The sequence below is a fragment of the Bos indicus x Bos taurus genome, chromosome 8 (genome assembly GCF_003369695.1).
Source record: "Bos indicus x Bos taurus breed Angus x Brahman F1 hybrid chromosome 8, Bos_hybrid_MaternalHap_v2.0, whole genome shotgun sequence".
In the NCBI taxonomy this organism is placed as follows: Eukaryota; Metazoa; Chordata; class Mammalia; order Artiodactyla; family Bovidae; genus Bos; species Bos indicus x Bos taurus.
The window spans coordinates 103,447,549-103,463,833 of NC_040083.1; the positions used below are offsets into that span (position 1 = coordinate 103,447,549).

General features: G+C 53.7%; 1 protein-coding gene across 8 annotated transcripts in view; it reads left to right on the forward strand.

The window, feature by feature from the left end:
- Positions 1-16,285, forward strand: part of COL27A1 (collagen type XXVII alpha 1 chain) — a 153,102-nt gene that overhangs the window by 52,136 nt on the left and 84,681 nt on the right. For all 8 annotated transcript variants that reach the window (XR_003512404.1, XM_027550601.1, XM_027550606.1 and 5 more), the window contains 4 exons: positions 1,541-1,594; positions 2,484-2,528; positions 11,400-11,453; positions 13,714-13,758. Coding sequence is in view for 7 of the 8 variants with exons in the window: in XM_027550601.1 (XP_027406402.1) it covers positions 1,541-1,594; positions 2,484-2,528; positions 11,400-11,453; positions 13,714-13,758 (198 nt within the window). In the remaining variant the exon portion in view is untranslated. The remainder of the gene's footprint in view (positions 1-1,540; positions 1,595-2,483; positions 2,529-11,399; positions 11,454-13,713; positions 13,759-16,285) is intronic.

Consider the following 16,285-nt stretch of genomic DNA (forward strand, 5'->3'; position numbering starts at 1 on the left):
GGAGTCAGATGACCTCAATTCAAATACCACATTCTGCTACATGTGACCTTGGGCAAGTCACTTAGCCTCTCTGGGCCTAAATGACCTCACCTCTATAGGAAGCTGACTAATAATTCCTATCTCCTGAGGGTGTGGAGAGGGCACAGTAGATGCCTTAAATGTTTGCAGAGGAAGGAGAAGTGGGTCTGGCACATACTTTGTGCTCAGTAAATGTTAGCTTATGTTGTTCCGTCGCCCAGTCGTGTCTGACTCTGTGACCCCAGGGACTGTAGCATGCCAGGCTTCCGCGTCCTTCATCTCCCTGAGTTTGCTCAAACTCACGTCCATTCACTCAGTGAAGTCATTTCACAAACATCTAGAGAGTACAGATATGATAGGAACCCTGGGCTAGGTTCCTGCTCTGGAGACGTTCCCGGGCTAATGAGGCCATGAAACGTGGAGAAAGATAATGAAGACACAGAAGAGAAAGTGGTAAATCTATTAAGTGGGGTACAAATAGGGGCTTCCTTGGTGGCTCAGTGGTTAAGAATCCACATGCAATGCAGGAGTCACAAGAGATGCAGGTTCAATCCATGGGTCTGGAAGATTTCCAGGAGGAGGAAATGACAACCCACTCTAGTATTCTTGCCTGGAGAATCCCTTGGACAGAGGAGCCTGGTGGGCTATGGTCCATGGGGTTGCAGAGTCAGACACGACACTGAAGCAACTTAGCACCCATGCAGGGGGTATAAATAAGGGGCCAGGGAGAGGGGAGGAGGTTGCTTCTGGTTGGAGGCATCAGGTATGCTAGCCAGAGGAGAGACTCTCCGAGCCGGGCTTGAAAGCATTGGTTCTGCAGTCGTGGGGGTGGGAAGGGCATGCCTGGTGGAGGGCATGGCGTGGAGAGAGGCTAGAGGGCAGACGATCCGGACTCCACCCCTGACTCGCTGTGCTGCTTTCTCTCCAGAGCCTGGGTCTTCTTTGTCAGTGAGGAGGAGGACAGGCCATCTGCAGGGTCCTTGGGAGGGCTGAACTCAGTGGCACACGTGCTTGGCAGGATGCCAGCACGCCGGGGTGGCAGCGGCTGTCACTGCCGGCCACCCTCAGGCGGTCCAGGGTGATGTGAGCCCCATGTGCACAGCCTTGGAGGCCTAGAAGGAGGCATTGCAGGAGCCGCAAGTGCCCGCCAGCCTCCCTGGGAGGGTGGGTAGGGCTTGGTGCCACCCCAGCATCTAACCCGGCGGAGAGCTTCCTTCCAGCAGGTCCAGGAGCCCCCGGCATGGGGCGGGCCTTCCCCTGCGAGTGCCCGCGCCCTTCCCTGGCGTGAGGGTATGTGCCTTTGGACTACATCGTGGAAGCCAGCACCATGCAGTCCATGGGCATATACACTTGCCTCAAGGCCTATGTCATCGTGGAACCACTGGAGCCGCCACCGCTGCCTGCAAGGAAGAGGAGCCAGGCGCCAGAGTGCACAAGGGGTGTCTGGGCCGGGCTGGGCCGAGCCGGGCAAGCCACACCCCACCAGCCAGCCCTTCTGACCTCCCCTCTGCTCTTTTCCTAGGGCTACATTGGACTCCCGGGGCTCTTCGGCCTGCCAGGGTCTGATGGAGAGCGAGTGAGTATGCCTTCTCTGTTTATCTCTCCCCCACCCACTCCCTCTGCCACGGGCCAGGCTGGAAAAGTTCTGGAATCCCTCCTGGAGGAGGTGCCGCAGAGTTAAACAGGTGTCCACTAAGGGAGAATTCGAGGCAGATGCCTTCCAGACACAGAGAACAGCACGTGCAAAGTCAGGGACAGAAGCTTACTTGGCGAGTTTTAACAGCACAAAGCTCTGAGCGCAAGGCAGGAATGTGGATGGGAGACAGGCCGGAGGGGGCCCCCGGGCACAGCTATATGGCCCCCAGGAACCAAGGTCAGGAGAGGGACTGTTCCGAAAGCATGAGGAGCTCCTGAAGGGCTTTCAGCAAATGAGAAGTGGGCTTATTTCAAATTTCCGATCAATATGGCCTATGGACCAGATCCCACCAGGCACGAGTTATGTGACGCTTTCCTGAACACACCACGCTCATTTGTGTGTGTGTGTCCGGGGCTGCTGGAGTTCCCAGGACAGAGGTGGTGTGCCCCACCTGCCTCTGGACTGGCTCGTCCCCTCTCCACCTGAGCCCACATTTGGGGACTCAACTGTAATCTCATCAATAAGCTGGGGAAAGAGAATCGCAGGGAAACAGCGGGAGCATTTATTGAGTATCCACTCAATACCAGAGTCCTAGGTGCTTTCCTCAGGAACCTCCCCAGCTCAGGTCCTTGCAGGCCCCTACTCTGAGGACCTGCATTTAAGGACCGTCCATCCGACGTGCGCATCACTGGCGCCGGTTGTGTATGTGGACTGGATGCCAGGCTTACCGTGACTTCCTCTTGTGGGTGGAAGAGAGGCTGGTTTGGAGCAATGCTGTTAGTCTCCTGCTGGAATCCTGTCCTGATCTCTTCCCTGTTTCCTTCTACAGGGTCTGCCTGGCGTTCCTGGCAAGAGGGGCAAGATGGGTAGGCCGGTAAAGATTTTCCGTGTCTATTACGCAGATTCTATGGGTGAACCTGACCTCCCACTGGCCATGTGGCCCGTCCACCCATGGCCTGGGCATTCTTCGCTTCTCTCTGCTCCGCCCTGCTCTGCTTTGAGTGTGTGGGCAGGAATGGGGGGCTGTCTGGGCCTCGGGTCCTGCTGCCAGAACACTTGAGTGGCTGCTGCACAGCTGGGGCTGGGGGCTTCTGAGGACTCTGGGCCCTTCTGGGATGGTGCTTCTCAGTGCGTCCAGCAATTGTCCTGCAAGGTGGTTCTGTGTCGGGGGGCTTCTGTTGTCTGGGTCGTGAGTGTCCATGCTGGGGGCCTTGTCTAGACTGGATATCTGTGCTCCTGTGTCTGAGAACACTCAGTCTCTGTATTGTGCTGGTTTCACCTGTTTTACTGCTACACACACAAGGCCAGAGGGCCCTGGGGTGTTGGGCAGGCCCACCGGAGACGTGACCACAAGACAGGCTCAGCAGGAACCCCGGTTCACCAGCTCTGACCCTGATTGTCCATTGTAGAAGGAAATTATTTCTCCCTTTTTTTGGGAATCTGTGGGGCAGGAAGAAAAAGCCAAGGCCCAGAGAGTTCAAGTAACTTGCCCAGAGTTTCACAACGGAACCAGGATACTAACTCTGTTCTTGTCCAGGGCCTCTGATCTCAGTGTTGGCTCAAGTTCACGAGTTGGCAATAATGCTGCGCAAGTGGATTCCTAGAATCTTCGCTTGGGGGAAAGTCATTCATTCCAACGATCTCATTTTTCACAAGGGGAAACTGAGGCTCTGAGAGTCGGGGTGATACGTCCAGGGTCCCGTTGTCAGGTCGAAGGAGACCCAGGATTGTAACTGAAGCATCTTTCTTTCAGCCCCGGCCCCTGCTGGTGGCTTAAGGTTCTCTGCTGCTGCCCCACAGGTTCACTCCTGGGCTTGGACCCATCTTCATCTCTGGGTCTGGGCCTCCCTTTGTTTGTGGTTGATGGAGAAGGGATAGTGGGGGAGTTAGAAGGTGAGAGGCAGCTGCAAGGGAGCCAGGAACACTCAAGGGTGGCCAGAAAGGGGGTTGACTGTGATTCTGTGGTTGACATGCGTGTTCATGACACCTTACCTGTTGTAGTATAGGGATCTGGGCCCTCTGGGGGCCAAGTCGGGGGGTGGGGTTCAGAGAAGAGAGACATCCAGGTCCTGACCTCATGGAACTGACAGAAGGGGCACCTCACCCGTTCTTTTGTGCCTGAGGGCTAATTGTTGTTGTTCAGTCAGTCCTGTCGAACTCCTTGCGACCACATGGACTGCAGCATATCAGGCTTCCGTGCCCTTCACCAACTCCTGAGTTTGCTCAAACTCATGTTCATTGAGTTGGTGATGCCATCCAACCATCTCATCCTCTGTTGTCCTTCTCCTCCTGCCCTCAATCCTTCCCAGCATCAGGGTCTTTTCCAGTGAGTTCGCTCTTCACATCATGTAGCCAAGTGCTGAAGCTTCAGCTTCAGCCTCAATCCTTCCAGTGAATATTCAGGGTTGCTTTCTTTGAGGATGGACTGGTGGGATCTCTTTGCTGTCCAAGGGACTCTCAAGAGTCTTCCCCAACACCACAGTTCAAAAGCATCAATTCTTCGGCGCTCAGGTTTCTTTATAGTCCAACTCTCACATCCATACATGACTACTGGAAAAACCATAGCTTTGACTACATGGATCTTTGTCAGCAAAGTAATGTCTCTGCTTTTTAATATGCTGTCTAGCTTTGTCATAGCCTTTCTTCCATGGAGCGAACATCTTTTAATTTTGTGGTTGCTGTGGGGAAGAGCTTTCCAGGTTGAGGGAAGAGCAGGTGCAAAGGCCCCGGGGCAGGAGTCCTGCTGGGTCTGAACTGCAGTTTTCTCATCTGAAAAATGGGAATAATAGCTTCTAGGTCATGAGGTCATTGTGCTTGTCACATAGTAAAAACTCAATAGATGGTAGCAGTTATTGTTTCTATTTGTAGTTTTGTGGGTGACTGAGGATTCCTCTGGGCTGTGTGAATTTAAGCCAATGGCTTGACCTCTCTGGGTCTGTTTTCCCAAAGCTTCAGTCACAGAGTGGGAGCCCTTGGCTCAGGTAGAATGTCTCAGTGCAGCCCTGGAAATCACCTGCCAAGGCAGGAGACGTAGGAGACACGGGTTCAACCCCTGGGTCAGGAGAGCCCCTGGAGTTGGAAATGGCCACTCATTCCAGTGTTCTTGCCTGGAAAATTCCATGGACAGAGGAGCCTGGTGGGCTACAGTCTATGGGGTCGCAAAGAGTCAGACACGACTACGTGACCCGTAGTTGTCCCTGAGCACACACTCCCGGAGGCCCTGCTACCTGCGTGGCATTTGAACCACTACATGTGGTTCTCATACTGATTCACTGAGGTAAGATTGATTATCTATTTTCCAGGCAAGGAAACCGAGGTTTCAAAGCCACGCACCCAGAGACCCTCTGAGGCCTTGCCACACTTCAACCCCTGTAACAGACAACTCATTTCTGTCTCTTCAGTCCACGTCTTTGTGCCTTTAACTCCCTAAGATTCCACCCTGCCCTCCATAATGGGTGTTCCCTGGCACTGGGGTGTCAGGCGTGGGTGCGAGGAACCACCCCCATTCCGCCAAGGAGTCCTATGGCCACACAATACCCCAGAGGGCCGTGAAAGTCTGCTTGACCCTGGTCCAATCATCTTGGCCAGCGCATGGGCAGGGTCTGCCTCAGAATGATTTAATATGTATGGAATAGAGTCCATATCCCTGAGTCCCTTGGGCTTTGTGTGTGCCTTTGTCTGGCCTCCCAGTCTACTGCGCCCTTGGCCCACACACTCCTCGCCTGGTCTTTAGGGCCATCCCCCTGTTACGTGCTCCTAAGCCCCTGATCCATTTGATGGGAGTTGGGGGCTCCTTCTGTGAACGGGTTTTCTTCTGGTCAAAAGCTTTGGGCCAGACGATTTCTAGGCACTTATTACCAAGAGGAAATGTCAGGAGAATGAGCTGAATCCCTTCATGCCAGATCGCAGCTGGCCTCATTTCTGGCAGGGCTGGCAATGATTTTGCTGTGGTCCGTTTCTCTCCAGCAAGCAAAACCTCAGGCCCATGCATACGGCCTGCTCAGCATCAGGAGGCTGTGTGGGAGTCTTCTGCGGATGGGAGCTGTGAAATACAGCAGAGGTCAGAGCACATCAGAGCTGCAGGAACCCTAGTGATGACCTGGCCCCAACTCTTGGTCAGACACATAAGTAGACGTAGCTCAAAGCGGCCAGTAAACTCGCCCAAGGTCACACAGCACATTGGTGGCAGAACTGGGACTTGAACCCAGGACCCTTGCGTGCTCAGGCAGGGTGCTTTCCCTGTCACCCCTCTCCTCTCTGTGCTCCCATCTTCAGCCTCCAAAGGAAAGCTTACTCCACATCTCTCATCTCACATCGCCTGTGTTGTGGTTTCCCGAGGAGGGGTCCAGATATAAGATGTTACCAGCTTGGCTGGAGTTGAAGAGGCTTCTCCTGGGCTGTTAGGGGCATGACGCAGTGACACAACTGGGGACAGAGCCATGCCTTGCAGTCTCTCATGGGGCCTAGGATGATGCCACAGTGAATCCTCTTGTCTTGCACTCTGGCTTCACTGTCGAGCCCGCTGGAATGCCTGGCAAGACCAGCCCCTGCTCACAGCTTCTCTCGTGGCTTCTGGCCAGACCTGCCAGGGCTGGTCTTGTGTAGCGAGTCAGGCGGGCAGACCCTAAAGCTTAGAGCTGGAAGGGTCCAGCCTTGGCTCCGGTTCCCTCCGTGTGTGGCTTAGGGACAGTTGGGACTCGGCCAAGGCCACATGCCTGTCTGGGGCAGGACAGGGCTTCTCACAGAGTTCAGTTTTGGCTTCAAGCTCTTTTTCAGCCTGAGGGCAGCAGGGAGCAAAGTGGTTTCCAAGTGGAGAAACTGAGGACAAAACAGCTGAAGGTCCTAAGCGGTGGTGTTGCTGTGAGCTGGGGGTGTGATCCCTAGGGTCCGAAACTGGAACTGTTCCCAGGGCTGTTGGCAACCCCGGGATCCTGCTGAGAACTCTCCCTGCCTCCCTCCATCTTCCTCCCCGCGGCGACTCCTTGTGGGTGGATTCCTGGGTAGATATCAGAAGGTAGGGTGAAGACGTGCTCAGCGTCCTGAGAAAAGGGTGCTGGGATCTTAAGGAATCTTTCCCTGTTGGAGCACTCGGAGGGCACGCACCTTCTGGAAGAGAATACAGGCTGTTGTCAAACCTGTGCAGGAGCTCCTCGACTTTAGCGAATGTAAACCCTGTAAAGAGGGCTCCAAGTTTCTTCTGCAGGCTTTTCCTCGAGGTTATCATGAATTCCACTGTTAGCACTTAACCAGCGTGTGATGGCATTTTAGAATTTACTGGAGGCTAAGGCCTAATGTTGCCTGGAGAATCCCAGGGAGGGGGAAGCCTGGTGGGCTGCTGTCTGTGGGGTCACACAGAGTCCGACACGACTGAAGCGACTTAGCAGCAGCAGCAAGGCCTAATGTTACCAGAGACTGGATTGCAAGTATCTCACTTCTTCCTTAGCGCAGGGGAAGCTGGGCAGGTGAGTTGTCAGGTGGGTGGGGCAGGACTGACCATCTCACAGGCCAGAGAGCTGAGTCTTCAAGACATAGCAGGACTTCTGATCCTGGAGACTGCAGGCATCCCCTCCCCGACGTCTCAGCTTCTGGAGCAGGCCGTCGGTGTAGACACTGGCTGGAGGGAGGGGGCAGAGAAGATGGCCCTCGGAGACCTCCTCAGCCTCTGGCATTCTGCCACAGATGTGGTTATGAGAACTGTCCCTGTTGGGGCATCTGTTCCTCTGAACTGCCGTAGCCAAGAGAGAATGTGGAGTCTCGCCCTGGATCCTGGTTCTGTCTCCTCCTGGGCCTTGTTCTGCCCAAAGTACGAAGCATTCAGTTCCCCAGGGGGGCCTGACCTGGGGAAGTGGGGAGACCACGTGGCTGGGGCCCGGCAGGGCGCCAAGCTCATTCCTTGGGCCTCGGGCCAGCTTGCTGTAGCCGGGAGCTCAGGCCTGCGGAGGAAGGTCCCGCCATCGGCCGGGCTGTTAGTGTGCGCTATGCACGGGCGGGCGCGGCCAGAGGGGGAGAAGCAAGCAGGGTGGAGGTGGTGGTGCACATTCCGCTCCACCGCCACTTCTCTGGGACCCCTTGGATCAAGCATCAGGGCCCTGGGCAAGTGTCGGAACTGGGATGTGTTGCTCAGCGGTGGAGGGGTGCGGCAAGCTAGCAAGGTGAGGGGGCCTTGGGCAGGTTCTGGGCCTCAGTTTCTCCACTGACGAATGAGGTGCTGAATGCCAAGAACAGCTAGGGTCTTTCCATCTTAGACCATCTATGATTATTCCAGTCGCAGATCTGGATGCCAGTTCCAGCTCTTTTAAAGCCCTATCTTTTTTCTGATTGTGCTCTGCTTAGTCACTCAGTCGTGTTTGACTCTTTGTGACCCCATGGTCTGTAGGCTAGGCTCCTCTGTCCATGGGATTCTCCAGGCAAGAATACTGGAGTGGGTTGCCATGCCCTCCTCCAGGGGATCTTCCCAACCCAAGGATCCAACCCAGGTCTCCCACACTGCAGGCAGATTCTTTACTGTCTGAGCCACCAGGGAAGCCCTTTTTTGGATTATTGTGTTCTTAATTACCCTAGATTTCTAGGTCATCTCCTTGGCTCTGAAGAAAGCAAGAAAAGGTGGATACAGGGCTGGGTATTGAGGCGGCTGAGCACAGCAGAGAACCAGAACCAGTCCTGAGCCTTGGCAATGCCATTCCCTCTTATGTGTTAGCCCAGGGCTCTCAGGCACCTTTGAGAGGCTACAGGCTTGCTCTAGCCCATTCTGTGTACTCACTGTTGATTCGCAGCCAAGAGAATGGGCTCTGGAGTCAGACTGCTTGAGTTCAGATCCCAGTTCTGCTATTCCATAGCTGTGTGACTTCAGACAAGTTCCCTAATAGCCTTGGACCTCAGTTTCCTCATCTCGAAAATGGGGCCAATAATAGGTCCTCTGTATAAGCTGCTTCTCTTATTGCTGTCACCACACCATCATCAGCCACTGGCTCTCCTTGGGCTGCATTTTCTCCGCATAAGTGCCTCTCTTTGGGTTTTTGACCGTTGATTCTGATGGTCTAGTCTTGGCTTAAGCCTCAGAGAGGTGCCCCCACATCGCTGCTGCCTCCACGTGCCGGCAGGGACTCGCCCTCCATCCAGCATCTTGGCTCAAACTCTCAGGACCCCGATTGTACAGCAGAGAAAACCGAGGCTCAGAGAGGCCCGCAGGTGGTGGAGGGTTGCCATCCGGTTGCTTTGGTTCTAAAGCCTCATGGGGGAAGCTGGCCTGGCACCTGGATCTGAGAGGAGTCCCTGAGCCAGCCCAGCATGGCCCTGACTGCAGACGCATGGGTTTGAACCTGTCTGGTGGCTTCCACGTGTGAACATGTTGGGCATCTCAGCCAGGATTGATGCCTGGAGAGTGCTGTCACACTGTCTTCTCTTCCTGAGGTGATGGGGCTGGTGGCAGGGTCCCGGGGGCATTCCTGCTCCTCCCTTCCAGGCTTCGTCTAAGGGATGGGCCAAGCTGAAGGGTTCTCAGAGAGCACTCCCCCAGCCTGAGAGGACAGTGGGTCAAGTGAGGGTCTGCCTGTAGTCACATAGCCCACCTGGGGGTGAGCCCAGCTAAGTCTCCAGGCTGTCTCCAGACCCTGGATCTGGAGAGCACAGCATCGACTCCCCAAACCCTGCCTTGTGAAGTCAGACAGGTGTCCGGCTAGACAGCATCCCACCTTGTCACCTGAGGGATTGTCCTCTGTCTTGCCAAGCCCCAGCTGCATCCTCCAAGGTCAGAGGTGGTGGCTCAAGTGCCTTCAGGAGCCTCCGCTGCCCACTACTCGCCCAGCTGAGATCTCCTGCCCCAGGAGATGAGACAGCTCTCTACCTTATAGCATGCCCAAGTGGGGCTGGATTGAAATTTTCCAGGGGGACCCTAAGGATGTGGGAAGAAGCATCTTAGATAGGGTCAGATGTAGCCCCATGAAAACTTGATCTGGAGGGGCATGCTCATGTGCACATGCATGCACAAACACACACACACACACACACACACACACACACACGCCTACCTTTACCACTCTCTAAATTCAGTCAGGCACACATTCGAGCAGCTTCTGCATGCCAGGATGTGCCCATACTCAGCTCATACAAACATGGCAGAGTTGAGAGAGGTGGGACCTGGGCTCAGCTCTGCCACAGACTTGGTTTTTGTCTTTGGTGAGGTGACATTTCTCTCTCTGAGCCTCAATTTCCCCATCTGTTAAATGGACCAATAACCTTCCCCTCAAGGGCGAATGTCAAAGCCACTGGCTTGGCCCAGATCTCTTTAATGTGTCCTCGTTTCCTCCTTTGGGTGTCAGAATGAAGCCACGCCTCCTACAGGGTCCATATCAACACCTTCCCTCCTGGTCCACTAGGGTTTCCTGGCAGAGGAGGGATTTGAGGGGAATAGTGTTCTGGGCAGGGCAGGACGCAGGCCCAGATGCACACGCGCTTCAAGGTCTCTGCTCAGCCAGTTTAGACTTTGTAATTGGCTTGGGTTTTGTTTTTGTCTTTGGTCTTTTTAGTTTAATCTACTTTCTGGATTCCCCCAGTGGCTTCAGAAACCAGAAATAAATTATCCTCCGAGAAGAATCTTGACTGTTTGAACAGCTCAGGCCTCCTCTTGGTCAGAGAAACATGTGCTTTGTTTTTTATTAAATTTCCCTGGAAAAACAGTGATTTGAATTCAAGGAGAGGAGAACAGGTTTCCCTGAATTCCAAGCTCAGGGACTTTCTTTTCCTTTTGAAGTAGAATGGAGCTGTCCCCTCCTCCTCGGCTCCGAGAAGCTTCTCCACAGCTGATGTTTTTCCAGCTGCCTGTCTCCCCAGAGAGTGTGGAGAAGGGGTCAGGGCGGGGGCGAGAGGGCCAGACCTGCCCGCACCAGGCCGCCTGGTTTTTCTTGGCTGCCGAAACTCACCTGTGGCCGAGGTGCCCGTATTCCCTGTCCATGTGACTCTATGACCTTGACACCTGCCCTTGCAGAGCCTCACTTTCTTCATCTGTAAAATGAGGATCATGATTCCACAGGGTAGCTTTTAAAGAGCACATCACAGAAATTGCAGAAGGTCAGGGCTGGGAAATGCTGCAGAAGCCTCTCCTGCTTGGACCCGTGGGGAAACTGAAGCTCACGGGGGAAGGCATGACTCAAAATTCTCAGCAAGTCAGTGACTGGTGGAGGCCTAGACCTTCCTGACCCACCGCCCCGCCCCCAGCCCCCGCTCCATCAGGACCAGGTCTCAGCCTGGTGGAAGTTCAGTTGCTAAGTCATATACGACTCTGTAGTCTGTAGCCCGCCAGGCTCCTCTGTCCATGGAATTTCCAGGCAAGAATACTAGAGTGGCTGGCCATTTCCTTCTCCGGGGGATCTTCCCGACCCAGAGATCAAACTTGGGTCCCCTGCATTGTAGGTGGATTCTTCACTGATAGCCACCAGGGAAGTCTTAGCTTGGGGGCTGGCCTTTATGTGCCAGGAAGCTGGGTACTCTTTTCTGACACTCAGAGAACATGAAAAGAGTGCTCCCTGGCCATTCTGCCAGTCCTTGGGAAGTTCTTTATTGGGGGCCGGCGAGGGGAGGATGTTTGTTGAGGGCCCGAGGTGACTCAGGACTGCAGAGCCTGCCCAGATCCTGGAACCAGCGAGTGAGACTGCATGGACGTGTCCTGTGTCCCCTGGGGGTCTAGATCCAAGCCACCCACAGGTATACACACTAATCTGCAGATATTTGCTCTCTCTCATGCCCTCAGGGGTTTCCTGGAGACTTTGGGGAAAGAGGCCCTCCAGGACTGGATGGAAACCCTGTAAGTATTTCACATCTTTTTGGGGAACAGGAAAGAGATTAGGAACAAGCACACAGCAGGTTTTAGGACACTAAGCTTTTAGGTCACCCGTAAGCTGGGTGCTCCTGGGTGAACTGCATGATTTTCCTTATTTCCTGGCTTCTGTCTACTATGGATGGCCTTTGAGCCACCCCACCCCACTCCAGGAGAGCCCTCCAGCCCACTGAGCCCCAGGTCCCAAAGCCCTAGGCTATGTCCCATCCTCAAGGAGTCAGGAAGGTTCATGGGTCACTTCCTGCTGGGGAATCCAGGGCCACTACCATCTTACAAAGTCCCAGAAATGTTTATGGGACGGCAGCAGCCTGGGGGAGCAGATGGTTTGCAGGCCCTGTATGGAGGGAAGAGCTGAGTTCTAAAGCAATCTCCAGCATAGGCATGTTTATAGAGTTTGTAAATAATCGAGGCCCGTCAGGGAGCCAGGTCAGCCTGCCCTGGGGAGCTGAGCCTGCCTCTCCCTTCCCGTCTGAGGCTCCAGCTCCACTGGTGGGAAAGCATGTTCCCTGCCTGGAAGTACAGAGCATGTCCAGGGCTCTTTCGCACATCTGCCGTGTGCCCCCATCTGTCCTGGGGCTTCCCGTCTGCGCAGCTGTGCCCAGCCGTGCCCTCAGCAGAGGTGGCTGCTAGATCCATAGTCAGCACCTGATATGGCTTGTTTTAATTCCACAAATGCTCCTTGAGCCTCACCCATTTTGGGGCTAACTCCCAGGCTCCCCGGGGACCTAAAGCCCTGGCCTCAGAGCCAGGTGGGTCTGGGTTCGGATCCTTCTGCACCCCTTGCCAGGCGTGGAAGCTTGGACAAATCAGTTGCCCTGTCTGGATCTCAGTTTCCTCATCTGTAAATGACAGGGATCCAATGGCAGATCCGCCAGTCTCAGAGAGGTGTTGTGAGAATGCAGTGCGAGAGGGCAGGGAGGTACTGGGTTTTCACTGGATGGAGGGGTTGGAAAGAGTGGGTAATGATGGGGCCTGTTCCTGCCCTGGAGGAGCTCATGGCCATCTCCCTAGTCCATTGCACGAGGTGAAGTGAGCCATGTGGGATCAAAGAGGTCACAGGTGCTATGGAGGCGGGAGAATGAAGCAGAGATGACTCCTGGGGAAGATGGCATTGGAATTGGGATGAGGAAAGAGGTGGTAGGGCGGCATTCCAGGTGTAGGAAAGAGCACTGGCAAGGGGTCAGAAGTGGGAAACCAGAGTTTTTCCTTCAGCGTACCAGTCACCGGATTAACCACTATTAACATAATAGGTGACGTCGTCCTGGAAGTGTCCTTGGGGAGGGATGACTCTGTACTTTTGGTCCAGAGGAGTAGGAAGAGGGCCTGATGACTTGTCCCGGCTCTGCTGCATAATCGAGTGGCCTTGAACAAGTCCCTTCCCTTTCCCGAGTGTCAGATCCTTCACTTTAAAAGCCAAGGCTACCCCTCACCCCCTCTTCCTCTTCTCCGTGGCTGTAGTAATGACATCCCATCTGATTGCACAGATGAAGGAAGACAACCCCCCGGAGGATGTTGGTGATTCATAATCACCATTTCTAGAGCCTATTTTTATTCCCACTTTTGCATTTTGAATTTGATCCAATCCCCTCTACCTGTCTTTTCTGGTGCAAGCAACTGAAGGGCCATTTTTAGAGATCTGGAAAACAAACTTTGCCCACACATGGCTGTGTCTCCCAACTCCCAGGCGAGAGCTCCCAGCCTCTCAGAGGCCCTTGGGAGTGGACCCTGAGAGCCTCTTTCTACTGGGGGGATCGGGGGTTCGCTCAAGGCCCCCAGTATCTTCTGGCTGAGAAATGGAGGGAGGCCGGCCAGGTAGATCTCGGCTTGGTGTCCTCACCCCCTTGTTATTTCCTTGTCCTTGACCTTGGGACAGTTGCCTGACCTTGGAGCCTAAGTTTTGCCATCCGTAAGGTGAGGATGCAATGAGATCTTGTGGGCCAGGCATCCTGCCCATCTTTATTGTCACAGTCAGGATTCTGCCCATCCTCACACCTGCCGCTGGAAGGTGCTGGATTAGAAATCCAACCTCCCCACTTTACAGATTTGGAAAGCTGATGAAGAAGGAGGAAGTTCTCATCCAAACTCCAGGCCAGGCTCAGGAGAGTCAGGAACAAAAAATGTTCAGCTCCGAACGATTCTACCAGGGGCCCACACGGAGGATGGGGTGGAGGGTGTGGCCTGGAGGGACACAGAGCAAGTAACCACCTTGGTCTCTCTTTCTTTGCAGGGAGAACTGGGCCTGCCAGGGCCCCCAGGAGTCCCCGGCCTCATTGTAAGTACACAGATGCCTGGAGGAGAATGGCCAGGAGGGAGAGTGTGGGGAACGAGCCACAAGTCCTGCTGAAAAGGCTCCTCCTCATCTCCTCCCTGGAGGAGCTGGGAGAGCAGGACAGGGCAGTCGGGCCAGGGCCTAAGGGAGGAAAGCCATGCTGTGTGGCCTCAGGTGGATCACCAACCTTCTCTGAGCCCCTTTCTCCATTACTCAAGTGGGGAAGGGTTTGGAGCATGAGAGGCCATGCACTTTGACGCCTGCTGCCTGTCCGCTGCTCTGCAGCAAGGTCTGGGCAGGTGGTAGTGTGCCCATCCAACAGATGAGGTGCTTCAGGTCCAGACAAAGGAAGTGACTAGCAGAGGAGCTGGGGCTCTGGACCACCCTGGACAATCTTCTCCATCCTTTTCAGAACACTGACTTTGGAGCCAGACCACCTGAGGTCAAGTCCCAGTTCTGCCATAGCCAGGCTGTGTGACCTGGGTCAAGTCACTTACCCTCCCTGAGCCTTAGTTCTTCATCTGTAAAATGGGTATGATGGTGGACTCCTCTTGGGAGGGCTGTGAGGATTAAACAAGGCACCCTTGTACTATCTTTGGTACAAGGTCTAGCACTCAGTAAATTTGCAGTTAGTGGAAAATATTGCTTTTATTTTAAAATGTTATTTCTTGTTACTATCTCTTGATGTGCCCAGGACTGAGAGAGGCCTGTACCAGGGAGGTGGAAAGCAATCTGACTTCTGACTCCATCCAGGCTGGGGTAGCTTTGTGGAGTGGTGCTATCAACCAAAACCGGGGCTCCCCGATAGACCTCCGGAGGGTGAGCCCTGACCTTGGGCCCAGGCCCGAGGGCCAGTGACAGGCCCGAGTCTAGGAAATAAGTCTAGGAGCTTCCCTCAGGGTCTGATGGCCCTCTCTTCTGTTCTTTGGGATATATCTTGTGGGGTTTGAGTCTCATATAAGGAGACTGTTGCGGGGTTTGACAAATGGACTGCCAGCTTTGGCTACTCCAGCCACTGTGCAGAGACATTCTATCGAGAGGGAGGCTGGTGAAGGCCCTGGAGAATTGGGGAGCCCCATTGTTCAGGGAAGATCAGTCCTGGGAAGAAGGCCCAGAGGCTCCCATGGGCAATGTGCTCCTGCTCAGGTAGGCGAGAGCAGAGCCAGGGCAGGGTGAGGAGTGGAGGTCCGATCAACCTGTGTACAGAGCCTGGCCTCACTTCCTCTGGGCTCTGTGGTCTTCAGTTACAGGCTCACTTCCCGAGCCTCAGGGATCCACTCTGTCAGATGGGATCTTTACGCTCACTCTTGTTAGGACCCCATATATACCCAGACCAGTCTAGAGCCGGGTTACTTGGGTTCAAGTCCTAGCTCCATCACTCTTTTAATTGCAATTCTGAGCACATTTTCTAAGCCTCCTGTGCCTCAGTTTCTTCATCTTTAAAATGGGAATAATATCAGTCCCTAACTTGGGAGAGTACTGTGAGGATTCAGGGAAACTAGTACATATAAATTGCCTAGTACTGATGCTGAGAAAGATTGAAAGCAGGAGGAGAAGGGGACAACAAAGGATGAGATGGTTGGATGGCATCACCAACTCAGTGGACTTGAGTTTGAGGAAAGTCCTGGAGATGGTGATGATCAGGGAAGCCTGGCGTGCTGCTGTCCATGGGCTCACAAAGAGTCGGACACAACTTAGCAACTGGACAACAGCAAGAAGTACATAGTAAGCACTCAAGAAGCACTAGTAATAATAATAATAAATTTATTAATAATCATAATAATGATTTTATTACTACTACTTGTTAATAAATAGTAAAATAATTACTGTTAATAAGTAGTGATTCACTAGTAGTAGTAGTGTTTTATATACTAGGGCTTCCCTGGTGGCTCAGCCAGTAAAGAATCTGCCTGCAATGCAGGAAACCCAGATTCAATCCCTGGGTTGGGAAGATCCCTTGGAGAAGGGAATGGCAACCCACTCTAGTATTCTTGCCTGGAGAATTCCATGGACAGAGAAGCCTGGTGGACTACAGTCCATAGAGTCACAAAGAGTCGAACACGACTGAGCCACTAAGCACAGCACAGAACAGCAGCCATTTAGAATGCTGCATTGAGAAAGATTTCAAAGTCACATTAGAAATCATCGGGAGACAGTGCTGCAATTGATTGGTGATGTCTGCCTTGGCTTGGGATTAGGAAGTGTCAACATGTGAGTCATACATTTGTCATCCCCGATGTCCTTTGTGGAGCACCTTCTTTGGCACAAGGCACTGACCTGAATGCTTTGGAAAAAGAAATTTCTGCAATGAGTATTAGGGAACCTGACTTTATGAGGATCTCAGAAGTCTTCTGGTCCAACCCTCTCGAAGCTCAGCAGGACTCCCTTCTGGAGGATTTTGGTCATATGAACATTACACTCCAACTTGAACACCCTGGTGTTGGAAGCTCCCTCCCTTGAAAGTCCATCCACTTTCACAGAGCTCTCATTGTGCAGGGTTTTCCTGTGTTTTGAGTCCAACTCATCTCCC